This window comes from Athene noctua, chromosome Z (assembly GCF_965140245.1).
Source record: "Athene noctua chromosome Z, bAthNoc1.hap1.1, whole genome shotgun sequence".
Lineage (NCBI taxonomy): Eukaryota > Metazoa > Chordata > Aves > Strigiformes > Strigidae > Athene > Athene noctua.
In genome coordinates this window covers 46,225,018-46,246,895 of record NC_134077.1, presented here as the reverse complement: position 1 = coordinate 46,246,895, position 21,878 = coordinate 46,225,018, and the positions used below count along the sequence as shown (strand labels likewise).

Genomic DNA, 21,878 nt, shown 5'->3' with positions numbered 1-21,878 from the left:
AATTCTCCCACCTACAGTTTCCAAACATTAAACAGTTGCCACTGGAGGCTGAAAACAGACAGTTAAGATCATTTAGCATAAACAACCTTATTTATCTTAATGGATGCTGACATTCAGTTGGTCATTGAAACAAAACTTATCATTAAAGAGAATTTTACATATTTTCTATCTATTTTTACATATAAACTGTCAAACACTTGTGAAAATTCCCCAAGTATACCTTATTACACTGCACGACAAACAGTTGCTCTGGCAAAGTGCTATGTATGTCTATCCTATAACCATAAGCTATCCATGGCTATTAGTAACAGAACTTATGGTCCTTCCATGGAAGAATGAATGTGTAGTTAAATAAGAGACAGGGAAATCCATGTGGTACACAAAGTAGGGAGGGAAATCCCATAAGCTTGAAAAGCTCAAAAAGATAAAAAATGGCAGGTTCTGACTCACTAGAAGTAGTCTTTGATTTGCCTGAATTTAGTCATCTAAGCACTTAGCTCTCTAGACCAAGACAGTTGTCGTGGTTTCTTCCATTCAGTAAATGAAGTCAGCACTCTCAGTCAAAAGCCCAGGCAGATAATTAAATGCATATGTATTACCATCTGGAGCAGTCTGTCCCTTCATTGATTGGAAAAGACTGAGACACTTGGAATCAGACCAATCTTTGTCATCTAAAACATCAAGATGAGCTGGCTTTTAGTAAAGGTAAAGAATCTGAAGACATTAGACAAAGCCTATGTGTCACTGGAAACAAAGAATGCAGCTAACACTTCTACACACAGATGAGGCGCAGACAGCACAGGAGAAGGCAAAAATTACTTAGATGTTCTCTGAAATCAGGGCTGTGAGAAATTAGGTAACTCTGGTGTCCTAATGAGATAGTGCTCAATTCTCGCTTCTCTCAGACAAGGCTTTAAGATATTATAGTCCCCACTCTCCAGCCCCTCCTGTGATGACCTGCAGAACTTCATATAGTGTAAGGCTTTTTTACCTTAAGCAGAAGTTATAAGTAATGTTGGGGGGGTGTGAGGGGCAGGGGGAAAATGTACTGAATACAACAGCATCATTCTGAGGGCAACATAAGGATAAAACCTTTATTATTACTCAAATTAAGTACAACTTGATAAATAGGTATGTGTTTCCCACAGTACCAACTCCAACCTATTCACAGAATGAAGTAATTTGAGTAGCCATCATAAAGGTGGCTTTAATATGGGAACTGAGGGCTCCTAAAAAACTGTGGATGCAGCCAAGGAAGAAGGAAAACTGATTTAGAGAGGCTGTATAAAAGTACAAGGGACACTGTCAATTACATTCAGACATTTATTTTGCATCAGCATGTATTTCCTTCAGGGCTTTTTAAGGCAAAAAAAGTTCTTAAAAGGCTTCTAAAGTAGCCTAATGTTTGCTTGCACCATTTCCTATCAGTGACAACGTTAATCCGTAAAGCTTTACAAGGCTTTCACTTGCAAGGCAGAACACTCTGAGTGATTTAACAGTTTTGTGGATGGGCAACCTAGCAATAAAACAATTGAAATGAAAAGCATTAAAAATCATTAGGAAGAAGTCATCAATGCAGATTACTGTATGAAAGCTTATTTTCTGACACACTAGTTTTAGTGCCATCTCTTATACAGTGGGTTTTAGCTCCAGGGTCAACATGAAGCCTGAAGGCTGAAAGGGTGTGAAGGATGTCTTCTACCTCTAAGCAGACCATTGTAAATTTGTGATATGTGTACATTTTCAAACCTATTTAGAGGTGTTCTTCAAGCGGATAGATTTTCCGTCAATCTCCTTTAACAGAGACATTCCCAGTGACAGGAGCTGAGTGGGAAATGCAAACACTTCTGCTGGCCTCAGATCCCTCCATGTCAGTCCTTCTCTTCCCTCTGGTTGTATGCATACTATGGCTCGATGAAGCCTGTGACACAGTCACTCAGGAAGATGGGCCTGAAGAAAGCTGCAACCTATATTGAAGAAAGGAAGAAATACACATACATCATGCTTCAGTTTTATTTTTTCCACTTTTATTTTTATAAACTTTCTTCCTTTCTTCTCTTCTTCCCATAGAATTATAAAGCAAAAGGGTACAGGAATATAGTAAATAAGGCATGTTACATGAAAAAGTGAAGCCTTCCATACTTTTTGAAGAGTTGAATAAAATGTTAACCAAACAGCTAATTAATGCTTTTGGACCATAGAATACTGATGGACTGCTACATTTAAGACTGTAAAGACATCTCTATGCATTTGTCAAAGACTGCATTCCTGGGTAGATGGCACAAGTAGGGAACCTTAAGCCATTGTAGGAAATTTATGCAAAACCCAAAGGCACAAAAGCTTTTGCTGTTTCTCCCCACACTTGAGAAGAATGAGCCTGGACCTGTAGGATGTTATTCAGAAGATAGTGAAGTATCAAACTACTTTAAGTGACAGCTGCAATTTATCAGGCAAAAATTCTCAACATTGCTAAACTCTGGGGTCAGATGTAAAAAATGTAGCTAGCTGATAACCTGGAAATCATAACAGATATTATTGTATTAAAATTAGTCCATACATGAAGAAATTTGGCTAACAAATAACTCTGAAAAGAGTATTAACCATGGCACCAAATAGACCTGCAAATGACAATTCATTATGTCCTCAGTGCTGAATCTTAATAGAAGAATGGTACTGGTTCCCTTGAGAGCTATTGATCTGATACTCAAGCAGCTTGGTCTCCTGGAGACTTAGAAATGTGTCAGACAGGAGGGGGCAAAACCAAACAGTGCCCTGGAAACTGTAGTAAAGCACCTAATTAGTGCATTCTCAGTAAGAACTGCCTTTTAAGAGAATGAGACAAGTAAGGGAAGCACAAAAGTACCAGAATTTGTTGCTACATTATTTCATACCTCCTCTCTTCATCCTCCAGCAATTTCTGATATACGTTGATTTCAATATCAAGTCCCAGTTTAACATCCAGAAGTTGATGGCAGTCACTCACAGCTGCTCCTGCATCTGATTTCTCAACTCTGACATTTCTTTCTCATTCTTAGACAGTGTTGTTTTCTGATGATTTTCCTTTTCCTTGGCCAAGCTGTCCTCAAGCTCACATACTCTATTTTGCCATGCTCTAATCTAGAAAGCATTGAAAACATCAGTGACACACAGAAACACTCACCCAGACCTCCATGAACAATGCTATTCAGGTGACATGGATTTCAAACACTAGGTAAAGCATCCTCCCCCTTTTCTGAATTCAAACTTGCCCATATTCAACTTCCTGTTCTCCACCTCATCTACTAACAAACATAACACCTTAAATTCCAACAAAACTTGCAACACACTTGGAAAGAGAACTACCTGTTCCATTTTTCTGAGATCTAATTATATGTTACTACACCTGAATTTACTCACATCAAGAAAAATTGAGCTTAATAGTCAAAGCGTTTAAGATGTGCTGGACAGGACACACAGAATCAAAAGTGCAGCTGAGTGTACTTCAGATCCTGTAGCAAGTCTCAGAGCTCAGTGCTGGTAACTCAAACCAGACCAGCAGTGATAAGAGTTGTCTTCTTCCAAGAGAACAAAGCTAAAGTTAGTACTAGCAAATGGAACACAAAACTCTGCTAGTTGACATCACTAGCACTAAAAAAGCCCCCACAGCACCACAATGGGGGTTTTGGTGGACAATTACAGTCCAACCAGCATAAATTGATTTTGACAGCCCTGAAGTTAACAAACAGCACACCTCTGGAAATTCAGAACCAAGTTCTCTTAACGTAGCTGTCACTCCTAAATAAGCAACAGAACACAGTTAATTAACTAAAGAATGAAAAAACTTCTCAGAAATGCCTGTTGACTGAACCACCAAAAGAAAGATGATGGCAATGTAAAGGCAGAAATAAGATCCACATAGACAAAACTCTCGGTCCAATTCTTGTGTAACCTCAGGCACATTCATTACATCACCTATTTGTTCCAGAGACTAATTTGCCTATGTAACAGGAAAACTGGGAAAACTCAATACTAGTCTCTACCAAGTTATTTGGAAAATTATGAAATAATGCCCCCTGCATTATGTTCTTCACTTGAAATACACAGGAATTTCAAGTCCTACAAGAGTTTGCTGAACAGGGGGAATACAACTCGAAGTCTATCATAGAAAAGATCAAAGCCAAATGTTACTCATATTTAAAAAAAAAAAGTTTTGTTGCATTTTCAAGTCATTAAGTTACAAAAGCTCACTTCTGAACCAACTCCTAACATTTCTCATTTTCACTCTAGATTTTCCACTGCAATCCACACAACATTACTCCCATCAAATAAACTAGTACTGAACATTCAGCATGTCATAGGTCATGTCATACTTCTTTAGATGTGAGCTACGTGCTCTGTGATCTAAGTATAATTAGTTTCTGCTCAAGACCCTGCTCCACAAATGCTCAAGTTATCTGATGTATTTTCTCATGTCTCACATTTCATCCTAATGCTGGTAAGATCACTCGGTTTTGGGTGTTTGTTGGGTTTTTTGGGGGGTTTTGTTTAGTTTTTTAAGAGCTCTAGATGCTAACTGGATCTAGGATGAAAAAAGACACCAGACAGAGACTGAATATTCCAGTCCTGGCTTTGAACATTGCTTTGTGGAATCCCATGCTAGGCTGTCCAATTACTACAGAACAGAACTAAATTGCTTAGAATGTCAAGAACTTTTAATATAGAGCTCTTGTCTAGAATTGTCCCATCTATGAGCAAAAGCTTCCACAAAAGCCGGTTAACAGTACTACCTTTCAAGTACCCACTCTAGCAGGATACTGCACAAAAAATCCAACTTTCTAGAAAGGAGACATTAAGAAATTTGGAAAAGTACCAAACCACAGAACAGAAGACAAATTCAAGTCATGAATACTGAATATGCTCATAAATTAAAGTCCTTTAATATAAGAATCAACAACCATAATTAGAAAGACTGAAGAACCACAAACAGCTCGTTACCTCCTTCTGAAGGCTGGAGAATAGGAAGACAATCAATTCGCATGCAGCTTTCATTCAGTTGTTCTCTTACTGAGTTGACTGCAAAACTGCTCATCTCAGAGGACAGTCTAGCATTCTCAAACTGCAGTAGATCAAGTTAAGACATCAGTTTCAAAGTAACTTTTAATAAAAGACTTTTAATAAAAGAAAAAAAGAGTCACTAAAAACCACACACAACACTAAGTCACAAAGTTTCTCTCCACAGCTCTAATACAATGAAACATCTCTTTCTTTAAGGATTAAATATGGTGGCCCAATTACCATGCTGGATTGCCCTACCTGAAATCACAATCCTCTCAATACTTATTCTAGGATTAAAAACGTAAAAGTTTCCCTTGTAGACTTTACTGAAGTTGGACTGCTAAGTTCAGTTCTCATGCTGGCCAATGTTTAGCCTTACATTACTGTAGCACTGTTCTTGAGTGTGCTTAAATAGAAGTTACCAACCCTCAAAGAACAAGAAAGTTTATGTTAATTTTCAGCCAATTTAAGCAAATTGGTAGTACAGTACCAGTGCCATGAATCACTGCTTCATTCTACCACAACTTCAATATCAAATAGTTTTTATTTTTTCAGTCTGGCTACATCATTTCCGCTGAACACTACCACATCCACTTGAGCAGCACCACAGACTTACTGAACTTGTAGTTGCAGATGAAATGGAATCTAAAAAAACTTTTTAAAATGAGTCAAAAAATTACAGAAACAGTATACCTGAAGAGAGGGAACAAGAAAGCCTTAATTCTGAAAGGATTTTTAGACTAATATAAAAAATATTTTTGACAGATCTTATTTAAGATAAGATTTTTCAAGTCAGATTGAAGCCCTGAAGATAAGCAACTGCACACTGTTAAGACTATGAAGACTGAAAAGACTGGAAACTATACTAATAAACTTGTAAGTTTGTATCAACTTTTCTGCTGTAACATCCCAACTTGTTTATAAGTACTAACTGCAACAAGTATAGTCACAGAAACAAGGTTCAGCTGAGACATTAGAATACCTCCTGACAGAAATGCTGAATCATAGTAAAGGAAGGAAGTTATGAAGTATAACTGATTTCAGCTTGATTATACTTTCTCTCTAGAAGTGTAAAAAGCAGAAGTCATTTGGTGTGGTAAAACTTCCACATGTTTTGTACAGGGTCTGAGAAATGAGGATGCTGTCTTCTCAAAAAACTTATTAAATAAGTTTTATGCAAAATATGGGACACCTTATTGATCATCAAGACTCTGATACAGTTGAAACATAATAACACATTAACTTCCCTTGAACTCATAGCAATCCTAGTACTAACCACTTTTTCCCGGCAGTACACCTTCACATGGGGCTTCCTACTCTTGTAATTACTGTACTTTCTGAGGATTAAACCTGCTCACAAAATGAGACCTGAAAATGCAAATTTACATTTAAAAGCATGGTAATTTTAAACAAAGCTCCACAATAAAATCCTCTCAAATACAAGTAATTAGAGTATCTTGCCCTTAAATAAAAATAATGTACATCAGACAACTGTATGAAAATATGTTCTCACTTCAGTGTGGTAAGTCCGTGCAAGCTCTTCTCTGAAAGGATTCACTTGTGCATCATTCTGTTCTCTCATTTCACAATGGGCTTGGGTCAGTTTATGTTTACATTTAGTCTGACACCCAGAACCAATCTCAGCTGAGCAAGCTTTATGTTGCCTTATTTTTCATTGATTTTCAAAGAAAAACAGAAAAATAAAGTAAATGAGACAATACAAGTTTTAGAACACTATCCACTGAGCAGATAGTGACACAGATTTTAGGTAGCTAGACTTGTGATCAGCATTAGATTAGCCTGACATTGAAACATTCAGTAGAAACACAGGGCCATTTCCCCAGTCTGATCTGCACAGTACCTTATTTTGCAATAGCCAGTTATCAAAGTAAGAGCTAGGATACCATCAGCATGTAAAATCACATTTCCTTCTGAGAGCTGTCTGCATTTTCAACAAATAAACCTCAGTATGCTTCGATTTTAGAAATATATTGCCCTTTTCTTTAGGTATCTTCTATGCTCACACAAAATGAAAATACCGTAGAATTAAGCAGTCATTTTCACTAACCAACATCGTCCATATTTGTATGCTTGCCTGTGGTCTCTGGAAAAAAGGATTCAAACATGAACAAAGCTGAAAATACAAATAGCAAGGAAATGTGCACCCAGAACAAAAGACAGTATGGTTAGGTACTTTCATTACTGCTCTAAGGTTCTTCCTGGAAAGTGTCAACTACTACAAGTGAAAGGGAGGGTGGCAAGAAAAAGCTCTGAAGGACAAATATTCACCAACTTCTGTCTCCATTATTCTAAAGCATCTTATTAGAAAGTTCTGAAATGAAAACCAGTACAAGTCAGTCTGTTTTGAGTGTCTCTCTCATAAAGGGATTATGCGAGAAATTATTAACCTACTTTCTCATTACACTGCAATACTGTGGGCAGAATTTAACATGAAACATGAAGCTATTTTATCACAAGATCTGAGTTACCATAGTATTTCCCAGAAAAGAATCTGGACGTCCTCTAGATAGACTAGAGGTAAACCCTCCTCTGAATGGGAGTTCAGACAGGGCTACTAGAATACTAAAAGAATTTAGGTTGGGAGGGCTCTCAGAATGACCTCCAAGTTGTCTTCTTCCCTTTAATAATGTGAATTCTTGAGACTAAAGCATTTACCTCCTCATACATAGTTTTACGGAATTCCAAGTCCTCAGTGAGAGTCTGACAATGGTTTTCAAGATCCACCTACAGTAAGATTTCATTTGCAAGCTGTTCCTTTGTAGGAGCTAAAGAAACTTCAAGCTTTAATAGAAGAACCAACACAACGATTATGCAGCAGAACTCACATAACAATGACCTCAGCTTCCTAGAAGTACAGTTCACTACATGTTATGGTTGAATTTGACAATCAAATCCAACATTTACACCTTTAATGTCTCTCCCCCTACCCTTTTGCAATTGCCTGCACAAGTGAGTTCTAGGTATTTCACATTGATAACTGCCATTAAAATGCTACTCATCGAATTTCCTTACAAAACTTCCAAGTTTTCTACATGGCAAATACCAGCTTCCTGGTCTCCTCAGCTTGTCATCTTGAGCTAGTGTTACTTAAAAGCACAAATCATATGTTTCAAAAGGTTAACAAAACTAGCACAAGACCTCCCCCCCCCCCGGGCCTTTGTTCTATCAGATGCCCAGAAGATGGAGAGCAGAACCAAAACTGATAGTTGTCCATTATTCATTATCTGTATGTGTGAAGTGAGTCTCTCTCCAAAACAGTTCTACAATTTGTCAAGTTTATATTGACTCTTGACTTGCTTCCTTCAACATAAGTACCATCCCTTGAAATTTCAAAGTCTGCAATTTTAGAAGCACTCTATTCCACCACTGATGTTTATTAATAAACTGCACAGTACTGGACACAGACACCTACTCAATACAGCTTCCAATGTTGACAGTAAACAACAGTTTGTTCTAGTTGTGACCACATGACGGGTTTGCATTCATATTTTGGCTACAAAGTTGCATTGTATCAGAATGACAGCTCTTCTATGGATGTATTATACATAAAAATACCTTATTTGTTAACAGAAGCTTGATGGTTAAATACTACTTCTTCTCACCTTCACAACGTTATCTTTTAGATCCTCAACTTCTGCCTCCAGATTTCTCTTATCAGCAAGGGCTGTGACCAGCACAACTTACTCCCAAAATTTGACTTGAACAACATTAGGTGAGATTCCTTTTTTTCATAGCTGGAATAAATCAGAAAGAGTGGTAAGAAAGTCTAGAAATGCCCTCAAAGTAGACTGCTAACTCATAAACAAGGTGCATTCATTAAACTTGAGAGACAACCAACAAGAACATTTTGTCTTGAGTAAATTTAGCCAACAACTTGGTTCCACTTTCTCATCTGATATAACAATAGCTTAGTAATTTGCTGGGCTGTAGAAACCTAAATATATAGGAATCTCAGTGTCAAACAAGTCTGAGAGGCATAAATGGAAAGGGGAAAATGTGTGTTTATTAAAGGCACTTCTTGTTTCCTTTTTAGCTAGCCACTGTAAAGATGTCCTACCTTCACCATAATCTTAATAGAAGAAATAAGTTCTCCCATCTGAAAGCTCTTTCCATTGGGCTGAATCAAGTAATTTATCTTCATTGCCTTATATCCATGCAGGAACTTTTGCACATCCACTGACTGGGCTGCAAAGAGCCCATTCCATGTTAAGAGACCAACTTCTTAATGAAAATTGGTATCAACTATTTATAAGCCAGTCCTCCATTAGCAAAAGCTTTACAGCACCCTTCTAATCACACATAATGGCAAAGTTCCACAGATCTGAGGAAAGACATGCAAATCCTGTATATACAATAGTCTGTGCCATCACTGAAACTGCACTGGTGCAGAGGTACAGCTGTCTGTCTTTATGCAAGTAAACACACACAAGCTTTTCAAATTACCACTCGAATTACGTTTTGTGTTGAAACAAAGAGGTTCACCGAACAGTCAGAATCCAATACAACTGTTAAGCAGGTATTCTTTATTAAAAGCACTGGGCAACACTGGGGATCACTCCATCATAAGTGCTGCACTTACTAACAAAACACTCTGACTAATATATACAAAAAGCACATTCATCAGATTTCCTGGAAGAGGCAGTCTTATGCTAATGGCTTCTCAGAATTCATTTACATAGTCTGAGCATGCGTAGCAAAAATAGAGTGAGGGTCTTCTCCCCTCCTTGGTGGTCCACAGCCTTCCTCACACTGTCCCTTAGTTAAACTTCATGTTTCCCGTGTGCATTTATGGACACAGAGTGACCTCATGGGTCCTTTGGCTCCGCTTTGTTCCAAGGAGTTAGTTTAAACAGCCTTCCAGTCGCTTATCTTGAAACTGTAATTTATCAGGCACTTATCTTGCATTTTTAGGTCCCTGTTATCAGGAATGCACTCAAGAGTTTACCAGACTGTCCAAGGCCTGTTTTAATCCCATTAGGCAATGAATTACACAGGTTTCAAAACATTTTATAAGTGGGTAAGACTACACAGGGTAGTGAGGAAAAGAGTATAAGTGAAATTATATATATTGCAGTGAAATATGGGAAAAATAAATGCTAGTAAAACAAAAGTGATGGTTAAAGTTAAAACTAAATGTCCTATTTTACTGACTTCTATTTATTATCAAGGTCAGGAAGTCTTGTAATTTTAAGTATACTTGCAGCCACTTCCCTTCACTGTCTACACAAGCAGTCAAACAGTTTCTAGGGGTTTATTCTGTAAAACAATATATACAAAGTCAAATGAGGAAAGGAAGGTAATGCCACATAAACACAAACCCACATTCTTCAGACTAAATTAATTATCCACATAATGCTACAGTAGGCTGCTAACAAAAACAGGGGAAAGGAAAACCATATTCAGGAATCGAAATTACTGTTGATATTACAGAATCAGAAACACAGAATCATCTAGGTTGGAAAAGACCATGAAGATCATCCAGTCCAGCCATTAACCCAACACTGACAGTTCCCAACTACACCAGATCCCTCAGCGCTAGGTCGATCCGACTCTTAAACACCTCCAGGGATGGGGATTCCACCACCTCCCTGGGCAGCCCATTCCCACGCCCAACAACCCCTTCTGGAAAGAAATGCTTCCTAATATCCAGTCTAAACCTTCCCTGGTGCAGCTTGAGGCCACTCCCTCTTGTCCTGTCACTTGTTACTTGGTTAAAGAGACTGATCCCCAGCTCTCTGCAACCTTCTTTCAGGGAGCTGTAGAGGGCGATGAGGTCTCCCCTCAGCCTCCTCTTCTCCAGACTAAACACCCCCAGTTCCCTCAGCCGCTCCCCGTACGACCTGTGCTCCAGACCCTGCACCAGCTCCGTTGCCCTTCTCTGGACACGCTCGAGTCATTCAATGTCCTTTTTGTAGTGAGGGGCCCAAAACTGAACACAGGAATCGAGGGGCAGCCTCCCCAGTGCCCAGTACAGGGGTCAGATCCCTTCCCTGTCCCTGCTGGCCACGCTATTGCTGACACAAGCCAGGATGCCATTGGCCTTCTTGGCCCCCTGGGCACACTGCTGGCTCCTGTTCAGCCGGCTGTCAATCAGCACCCCCAGTCCCTCTCTGACTGGCAGCTCTCCAGCCACTCCTCCCCAAGCCTGTAGCGCTGCTGGGGGTTGTTGTGGCCCAAGGGCAGCCCCCGGCATTTGGCCTTATGGAAACTCCTCCAGCTGGCCTCAGCCCATGGCTCCAGCCTGTCCAGGTCTCTCTGCAGAGCCTCCCTACCCTCGAGCACATCAACACTCCCACCCAACTGGGTGTCATCTGCAAACTCACTGAGGGTGCACTCGATCCCCATTGAACAGGAGCGGCCCCAACACCGAGCCCTGGGGGACACCACTCGTGACCGGCCGCCAACTGGATTTAACTCCGTTCACCACAACTCTTTGGGCCCGGCCATCCAGACAGTTTTTTACCCAGCGAAGCTTGTGCCCATCCAAGCCTTGAGCAGCCAGTTTCACCAGAAGAATGCTGTGGGAAACGGTGTCAAAGGCCTTACTGAAGTCAAGGTAAACAACATCCACAGCCTTTCCCTCATCCAATAAGCAGGTTGCCCTGTCGTAGAAGGAGATCAGGTTTGTCAGGCAGGACCTGCCTTTCACAAACCCATGCTGACTGGGCCTGAGCATCTGGTTGTCCCACATGTGGGGTGTGATGGTACTCTGGGTGAGCTGCTCCATCAGCTTCCCGGGCACTGAAGCCAAGCTGACAGGTCTGTAATTTCCCGGATCATCCTTCCGACCCTTCTTATATATGGGCATCACATTGGCCAATTTCCAATTAGTCGGGACATCCCCAGTCAGCCAGGACTGCTGGTAAATGATGGAAAGCCGCTTAGCGAGCACCCCAGCCAGCTCCTTCAGCACCCTCGGGTGTATCCCATCTGGTCCCATAGACTTGTCTGTGTGATGCAGCAGGTCACTGACTGTCTCCTCTTGGATTGCGGGGCAGTCGTTCTCCCAGTCTCTGTCTTCTGGCTGAGGAGGCTGGATTCCCTCAGTACAACCAGTCTTGTTATTAAAGACTGAGGCAAGGAAGGCATTAAGCACCTGAGCCTCTTCCTCATCACTCGTTGCCATGTTTTCTCCCGAGTCTAGCAGGGTATGAAGGCTCACCCTGGTCTTTTTCTGTTGAAGTACTTAAAAATAACTAGAAATGTTCGTGACTGCTGAAGCCAGATTAATTTCTAGCTGGATTTTAGCCCTCCTGATTTCTGCCCTGCATAGCCTCTTTGTAATCACTGTGTGTGGCTAGCCCCTTCTTCCAAAGGCTGTAAACTCGCCTTTTCTCCCTGAGTTGCCGTCAAAGTTCCCTGTTCAGCCAGGGTGGCCTTCTCTGCTGCCAGCTTCTGTTACAGCACCTGAGGACTTTAGATAGCACGAGCAGCTGCATTTAAGTGTGTAACACAAGTTCTTCCATCTTGAAGTTGATTATTTTTCTCTCTGGAATACTCAAATTTCTCTAGTAAGGACAGTAGCATACAGAAGTTCTAGATGCTTCTAATGAAACTCTGAACATTTTACAAGAATGGACAGACTCAGCCTCAGTAAGACAACAGCTAGCACGTTCTTCTTCAGTTTTCACACTTCTTTTGCAGAAGTGAAAAAAAATCACAATTGACAACACTAAACTGTTGAGACTGAAAATTTTATAAATATTAAGAACAAAATTCAAAAGTGTTAAAGCATTGATACATTCACTACTTTAACCACTGTACTGCTTAAAAGAAACAGCAATGCTTCTCAGCAAAATAAGACATGTAAAATCAACACAATTTTAAAAGGAGAGACACTCAAATTTAAAAGATGGTTCTCCCAGATTATATGCAAGCATGTGCAATTAACATTGTGCTCGAGGTGTGTGCAAGAGTCTTGCAAAAAACCACCTGTAGAAATAAAATTAATGGATGTTTTAGCACTACAGCCACAAGATGGCAGGCTTTACGCCACAGACCCAGCACCAGCTAAGTGACTAGCTGAGTAACACCACCACCACCACAAAGTGGTAGACTGCAAGAACCTGTGACACATACACTCTTCTATTCTCAACTGTATTTTTCATTTCTCCTGTTCAGTGCTATCCAGTCCCCCCATGGCATTTTACATATTACTTCTTAGACCCCACAGCTCAGACAAAAGCACAGAATTTAGATTTTGGCCACATGGGTTCCTACTTCCAGATCTCGGCATTATTCACAGGAGGCCTCTGTTCGGTTCCTCTCCTCCCAACTAGGTCTGTAGGAACTGCAGCTTGCAAGGAAGTAGTACAGCAGAGGAGGAAAAGAGGAAAGGTGTCTTGCTGGGATGTGTCTGTAATGATCCCTTCACCACCTCTTGGGAGGTATGAGGGCCCACATCAAGCCTTTGTTGTTTGATCACTGCTGCAGGAAGCTTTAATCAAAACACCGAGAAACTGTTTCACACAGGCTCTCTGGCAAGACTTCCTGCCAAAACCAATTGTCAGGTTGGATCCTGAAACTAGAAAGTTGCACATGCACAGGGCCATAGTGTGGTATCCCTGACTCCGCTCAAAATTATCCTGGACTCTGAAACAGGAAAACTCCCCATATACCATAAATTTACTTTGGTTTTCTAATTCTTTTAATGCAAACACCTCTATCAATTACAAACTGGTAGACACCTGAAGATAAAACTCTTACAATTGGGATGACAGAGAAAAAGACGTATAATCTGGACTAGCAACAACAATATGATTAAAACCCAATACCTAATTTAGTCATACAGGTAGTGTATTATCAGTTACATCAGCTCAAACAACCTTCCTTGCTTGTTTGCAACAAGATTAGTTGCGAAGCCATGTTACAATTTCATGCAACTGGAGTCACAGAAGCAGGGGAAAAGAATTAAAATTAAGCACTGTTATTAGTGTTCTGAGTTGTCCAACTATGAGACAGCTCATCTGAACACGTTCTCAGAAGGAAAACAGAAATTGGAGCTGAACACACTCTGAAAGCCAGATGAAATCTCAGCAACTCAGTGTCATCCTAGCCCTAAAGGAATGGGGGAAAGAAGTGAAACAAGATCAGAAAAGCCTCTGTGAATTATAAAAACACACACCAGATCTATACAACATACACTTCACCTTTAAACCTAGTGATTTTTACCAGGAAGAACTTCAGCCTCTTGGCAATAGCTTTTTCCTCCTCAGTAATCCAAAGCTCAATCTCAAAACAACAGATAAAAAAGCTGAAACACCTTCCTGTTGTAGTGTTGAGAAATTAGCCAGAACTGTACTCCTTTAAGTAGTTTGGCTCATGAAAGAAAAATAAAAGCAATTAAGTGATTGCTGATTTGCAGCTCCCTCAAAGCAGCAGCTTGTTTTGCTCTCTTTTGACTTCAAAGTGTGTGGATCATCTTAGCCACAGAATTGTAATTTATTTTAAAAATAGTGTAGAATGAGGATCTGCTCACAAACCAGCCGGTTCCCATTCATTTTCCATGTACTTCAGGGAAAACTTGCACTTCAGAGATTCAGCTCACAGCATTTAACTCAACACAGACACTAAGGAGTATGAAGAACTGTCTCACTCCTACCTAGCATTACCAGCACAGCTCTCACTAATGGAGTTACAGCCATGTACTTTAGAAATGGCTCAGCACACACCACAACAAAATAGTGCGATCTGCTTTCCCCAATACCCTCCAACGACTCAATCTGACAGCAATAAGCATTCTACAGTGCCACTCTCTGGAGTACTAATAACCCTGATAGTGGCAGTACATCTGCTGCAGTACATCTGCTGAAATGTAAAAATAAGAAAAACCCGAACTATAGTCATTAATGCTTTATTTTGTTTTGCTAGCAGTCAGTTTTCCACTTTTCCCCCCTACAGCAGACAAAATGGTAAGGCTATGTTTTGCAACAAAGTGATTTACAGTAACATAAGAAATATCTGTCTAAAAGCATTCAAGCTTTTGTATATAGATCAACATGACAAAAGTAACTGGACAAGCTTACCTTTCCGGTAAATAAATATGTGTAATTTTGTTTCAGCTTGTCTCCTGTCACCCATTTTATCTGGCTGGAGACAGCTGCTGTGTGTTTAAAACCATCACTAAACATTCATCATCTCCAGCCACCTATTGCTCAGCAGTGACCCTTCCCTGACGAGCTCAACCATGGGAACCATACCACTCTAACCACCAACCTAGGTAGAACCTTTACACATGCAGTACATACATATCAAGTCACTGCCCATTACCATGTTATTACATGTCCAGGTATTTGAGACCACCTTTAAACCTACAGCAAATTGTTTCTTCCACTGTTACATCCTACACTGCTTGGAAGACACTCTTGGATAACTTATATGCTTACATTTCAATTGCTTTAATTATTGTGCAACAAGTCAATCACTCCTTTTCTTACTTCTCTAGGCACTCTCTACATTAGAACAGTTACAGATTTCAGATTGAAGCTCAGCTGTTGCCCAGCCACCAATCTTCACCTGACCTCCCCAAAACACCTACAATAATGAAAATACGCTTCAAAATGTTTCAAGTCTGCTTCCTCAAAACAGCTTATCTAGCTCATTACAGCACACCACATAAGGATCACAGGAAACCCTGGAACAACTTTTAAAACTTCACATGCATTAACACAACATGGTTCTTGTGAATAGTTGTATTCACAGTCATGCACATCATTTCCCCATCCCTTCCTCAGAACAGAAGTAGGGAGATTATTTTTTTTCATCTCACTTTTTTCCTAGTTCTTTAAGATCTGAAATATCCAGAGAAGTCTTCATATTTATTTAGCTACAGCAGTACCCACTGCATGGCAGGTACTCTTACAAGTATGCAACAAGTCCACTATAGCAGTATCAACTAAAACAATGCAGTTTTTCTTGAGGGATTAAAAATGTAGATAGAAGCTTCCAGCACTTAAATTCAGAAAATCACACCATATATATGAGACTGAAGCCAGAAAAACCAGAGAATCCAACAAATAGGTGACTAGGCCTTAAAATTAATTTTGATAAAAAAGGATAGGGAAAGTCCTACAACACTGTGAAAGTAACTAGACGCTTCAGATTGATGCACTAATCAGGCAAGGGACTGATAGAGAATGTCTGGTAATAAAATAAATGGATAAAGCACTTCAGAAGAATGTTGTATTAACTAGAGAAAGCAGAGTAGCATATGTGTCTGGGGAAACCTGCAAAAATATTCAAACAGCACAGGAAGGCCAGCTAGACCATGAAACATTTTGTCCAATGTCAGCCAACTAAGCAGTGAATCATCTATGCTTCCTCCACAGACCCAGGACATCCCGAGAGTAATTTATCCCACAATTTATCTCCACTGACTCTAAAGGGAAACAAACACCTACCCACCACTAACCTGACTCTTATGCTGGGGCCACCAGTTATACCCAAGTCAAACAAACAGTTTGCAGTTTAGAAAACAGTCCCAACTGTGACAGGTGAACCTGCCCCACAAAAATAGTGCTTCTTGGCTGCTGAAGCGCAGCAGCTATTGATTGCCTTTGTTCTTGGGGCTTCATGGTAGTTGGGGCCTTTGGCCAATGGGAGCCGCTATTGACCATAGATCAGATTCGGCCTGAGTATCAATTGAGTCCCCTGGAAGGGCCATTTTATTTTGAGCTTGTCACCTGGAGCAGCATGCTGTGGTCAAGAACTCTCCTCTGGGGTCAGGATGGCACCCAAGGAAACTCCTTGAGGTGACTTGGGTCAGGATGCTGCCCTGAGAAGGTCCCTGAGGTTGAGAGCCCTCACTTGTTAGGTGCATGATAGAGCATTTTGGGTGGTCGTTAAACCTTAGGAAGTTGTTCTGTTTTCCTCTCACAGACATTTAAACCTGTAATTTGCAGAGGGCTAGTTAATTGTGTTAACAATAAATTTCTAATTTTTGGTGGTTGGTTGAGAGCCTCTGTAACACCAACTCACCCCACTACTTTCCCTTGCTCTCAAGTCTTATGTGCAGGTGCTGGTACTTCTCTGTTGACAGAAAAGGAGATCAGCAGAAGTGAGCATCTTTCTACCTTTTTAATGACCCAAGTTAGCTTGTTGAACAACCAAGACAGTCAAAGCCACAGGTAGGATGGTGATGAGAATGTAAGGCAATAGTTTGCTTCCACAACAACACACTGCTAGACTGGCTCAGCTGTGCATCTGCCAGCAACCTTTAACAACCAAGGATAAATGAGACAAATCTCACTCCGTCAGTATGAGTATTTTGCAAAGAAGGGCAAGATAAAGTTTACTCTGCAAGAATTTAACAATAGTACCAAACATGCCAGAAAACTCACTGGTTTTTTTTTTCAGGTGGCTCTGTTAGCCAGATCCAAACTACTACAGTAGTACTACTACTACTACCACCCATATTTAAACTAAAGTCAGTGCATACACCATGCTGCACTTCAGCTTTCTGAAAGGGCAAGGAAAAACCTGTTAAGAGAACACACGTTCTCATCATACCTTGCAAGCCGAGATCTTTACAACTACCAGTACTCCTGTGCACCCTTGTGCAAAGCATTTTAAGAGTATTTGTCACATTTTAATATCACTTAACAGCTTTAAGAAAGATGCCATCAGGGAATGTGCTCTGAAACAGGTGGAAAAATCAAACTTTATTCTTAAGACTTTGTAAAGAGAATTACAGATAAGGTTAAACATCAAGATACCACCTTAAAAATACTCTGAGGCAATTTAAGAAACTGGATGTCATAGTAAGGTCTGCCACCAAACAACAAATAGCCACATATAGGTTTATGTAGAATCTAGTAGACATAAATACCATTAACTATTTGTTTTATTAAACTGTTCAGGATTTCTTGTCCTGAACTGCAATTTGTATTCTGTGTTGTACAAAGATGACCTGTTTGAGACAGGTACTGACAGACTATCAAGCAGTAAGACCTCACTCTTCATAAGAGGTCATAGCTGTGTATTCCCTGCTTCCCCCCAAATCATCAGGTTTTTGGCAAGTATCACATCACGGGAACAAGTAAATAAGAATAAGAAGAACCTCTGCATTGACATTTTTAGGTGACCCAACTACAGTCACAGAAAGGGAATCTACTATAGACTGATTGCACCTTGAGCCTAATCCTCCACATATACTCTTCTGAGAAGCTGACAGAAAAGAGTATCTTTCTCCATAAAGTCACTAAGAGATGGAAACTCCTGGTTTGACTTTCAAGTCATCATTTTCATGCTCATCTGCAGCTACACCTTGCTTTCCCTGCAACTACCAATAATCTCTTTAAGACCTTCATGGGGCACCAAGAAGTAACCACAAGAACAACTAGACTCACTAATCAGAAGCTCGTGGTTTGTTTCTGTTTAAATAAAGAGCCCAAAAGATAATGGAGCTGTCTGCAGACACATCAAAACATCAGTATGCTGGTTCACACGTGAAATATCTTTTTATTACGACAAACAAGGATTGAGAGTGTATTTAACCGAAAATCAAAATTAACAGGTTATATAAAAGTAAACCAAGATTAATAACTCTGCTCTTTTCTTTCCCAACATCAACACATTGCTGAACTTTGTGGTCCCAAGACTAAAGTTAGAATGGTGAGTGGCGCCTAACTACAGAAACAAAAAAACAAACACAAAAGATTCTCTTTTGCTAATGGAAAACCACAGCAGCCACAGAAGTAAGATTTAAGGTAAACACAAACAAGGAAGCAAAACACATATCTGAATCAAGTCAAATGTGTAAGCAGCAAAATCAAGCGACAGTTGGTGCTGGTTTCTTCTCACAGGTAATTAGTGACAGAACAAGAGGGAATGGCTTTAAACTGCAACAGCAGAGGCTCAGACTGGACATTATGGAAAAATTTTCCACAGCAAGAGTGGTCAGACAGTGGAATAGGCTGCCCAGGGTGGTGGTGGAGTCCCCATCCCTGGATGTGTTTAAGGGTCATTTAGATGAGATGTTGGGGGATATGGTGTAGGGAGAACTTTGTAGAGTAGGGTTGATGGTTGGACTCGATGATCCCAAGGGTCTTTTCCAACCTGAATGATTCTGTGACATCAGGCAAGAGTTGAGATCCTAGAGCTGTGTCATAAAGCTTGGAATCTTGAGGCTATCTGGTCACAAATCTACCTTCTGTAACATCTGTATGTCCAGCAAAATGGCCAGAAATTACTGCAGCTTTTTGTTTTAAGTAAACCCTTCTTATTATCTACTTGTGTATTTTTGTGTTATGAAGTTAACATATTTCAGAAAGCACATTCAAGAGCCTAGGCTCCTAACAGCCACTACACAAACTGTCATCACTGGGCATTTTTCATCCTGAAGCAGCTTAAGCCTTACCGACAGAGTCTGTACAGAGAAGGGTAGTGGTGAAGGAGCAGCTCGACTCAAACCCCGGGGCCTTCCAATCTCAAGTTATGTCAGCGTGAACTCGGACGAAGTTTCGAGGGTGCCGCCAACACCGCTTCACCCGGTTGACCCGCCCTTCGAAGCGATGGGCACACGGCGGCGGCTCCTGGGCAGCCGGGCGTCCGCCACCGTCTTGCCCACGGGCGCAGCTCGGAGGCGGCTGGCGGGCCGCCGCTTCCCGCCGGGGCGGAGCAGAGCGGGGCAGCGCTGCCTCCCGCTCATCTACTCAGTGCCGATGCGGCCGCCGACGGGCATTGCTCAGCTCGACCGCCGGCCCCGGCGTGCCCTACCCACCACACGCGAGGGCCACCCATCCGTGTCCCCGCTCACCAGCTTTGTCGTCGTCGGAGAGGATCCTGCTCAGCTCGGCCTGCAGCCTGGCCCGCCCGGTCTCGTTGGCAGCCCTCAGGCCGGTGGTGACCTCGCAGCTGCGCACCCGGCCCTGCTCGGTGGCCCGCTGCTGCAGGGCGCTCTTCTCCGTCTCCAGGCCCCGCGCCCTGTTAACGTAGAGGGCCAGACGGTCGTTCAGCCGCCGCAGCTCCTTCTCCTGGAGCCGGGAGATGCGCGGGGAGCTCAGCAGCCACGGCGGAGCAGCAGGAAGGACGAGCACGACCTACAGGGGAAGCGGAAAGGAAATGAGGAGGACTAAGCAGGGGGTGCCACGGTAGAAACAGAGAGCCAAGCCGGCACCGGAGGGGCGGGGGCCAGCAAGGGGCAGCAGCCGCTATCCCAGCCGCCCCACCCCGCCGGCGGGCTCCGCGGCGCCCCAATATGGCCGGCTCCCGCCGCGGCCACACACGTGACCGCACGCCGGCCAATCGCGATCCGCGGCTCCGCCGCCGGCTGGAGGCGAAATTCAAAACCCGACAGTGCCCGCGCCTGCGCCGCGGCGCCGCCGCCCCGCCTTTGCTGCTGGCCCCGGACAGAGGGAGTCGGGCCCCGCCCCTGGCCCGGGACGGGCGCCCTCAGTAGTTCTCTAGCCACGCCCGGTGGGTCCCCGCAGCGCCGGGGAATCACGGCCGTCGCGCTGTCCCTTGTGCGGCCTCCACCACTCCTCCGGTACGAGGCGGGTTCCCCGCGGCCGCCGGCCCGTGTCCCCTTGCCCCCAGCGCCTGTGCCCCTCGTTTGCCGACCGACTCGCCGGCCTGCCCGCGACAGCTCGGCCCGGCGGAGGTGTTCCCTCCCATTCGGCAGTGCAGCTTCTGCCTGTGGCAGAAGTGATTTTGCTGTGCCGGATATTTCCTACTCCCAGTTTACTCCTCCGTTGCTTGTGGGCTGCACTGTAATTTGGCAACGGTGCTTGACTCCTGACCCTGCGTGTGCCCGAGTTGCCTCGGATGAGAACTCTCAATATTTAAAATGCTTTTACTGAGGTTCAAGCCAAGTTTACGTGTTAGCATTTGAATATTCTTTATCTGGTGTTAGTCTGGCTCCTGAAGGTGTATTTAAAGTGAGATTTTGTGTCTTTAATCACAAGTTGAATGTGAATTCTTCAGGAAAAGTATGAATCCTTCAGTCCTATGAGTGCAATGAATGAAAAAGTCACATTCATCTGTGTGGAACTAAACTCAGTTCAGTTAGCTTAGCAAAACAATTTTTGCGAATTTCTACTGTTAAGTGACATCCCCTCAAAGAAAAAAAAAAAAGTATTCCAGTTACAGGATTGTGTATTACTAAAGGTAATTTAGCTGTAGCAGGGAGCTCCTGCTTTTTCCCACATGGTGCCTTTGTATCTCCTGTTTTCCTTTTTCCTCCTCTGCCTGTTACTACAATTTGTTCTTTTCCAGCCCTTTGGAAAAATAGCAAAGCTGGTTAAAAAGAGTGATAGCAGCTGGGGGGAAAAAAAAAATATAACCTACTGCAACATAGAATTGTCAACAAAGTAGGATTATGGTCCAAGGTAGTTTTACGCTGCAGCTGGCACTAGAGTGAAAGAATCTGTATTCACAGGCAGTACAAGAGACAAAGTTTCTGAGATCTTATTGGTGTACAAACTGAGCTCTCTGCAGGTGTTTAGTCCTGACCTTGATTCCATCTACTTCCAGGATTTACTTTAGTGCTGGGTTTTAAAGTCACTGAGTTTTCCTTTAATCATAAAAATATGTATTCTTCTTCCCTCCACACCCTCCAGTATTTGTTTTGCAGTTAGTGTGCCTGAAGTCAAGCCTTTTTTTTTTTTTTTTTCAAAAGAGTATGCATAGGATGTGTTTCACCTCCCAAATTAAATGATATATTTATAATCCAAACTATTTGTAAGGAGACCTTCCTTTCTCCTCAGAAGCTGCAAGCTTTAACTTTTTGTCGTTGAAACTACTGCAATTTAGCTTCCCAGCCTATCACATGAGATGAAATTAGATGGGTCTTCCTCAGTAGACTAGGCTGGCTAACACTGTAAAAA

The 21,878-nt window shown here is 42.0% G+C and overlaps 1 protein-coding gene across 1 annotated transcript in view; it reads right to left on the bottom strand.

Annotated features, from left to right (window-relative positions):
* The window catches only part of LMNB1 (lamin B1), an 83,207-nt gene that overhangs the window by 49,001 nt on the left and 12,328 nt on the right, over positions 1 to 21,878 (bottom strand). The window contains 11 exon segments of the mRNA XM_074931725.1: positions 1,750 to 1,795; positions 1,797 to 1,967; positions 2,892 to 2,980; positions 2,983 to 3,117; positions 4,975 to 4,996; positions 4,998 to 5,095; positions 6,548 to 6,698; positions 7,655 to 7,668; positions 7,705 to 7,836; positions 8,658 to 8,719; positions 19,811 to 20,058. Coding sequence (XP_074787826.1) covers positions 1,750 to 1,795; positions 1,797 to 1,967; positions 2,892 to 2,980; positions 2,983 to 3,117; positions 4,975 to 4,996; positions 4,998 to 5,095; positions 6,548 to 6,698; positions 7,655 to 7,668; positions 7,705 to 7,836; positions 8,658 to 8,719; positions 19,811 to 20,058 — 1,168 coding nt within the window.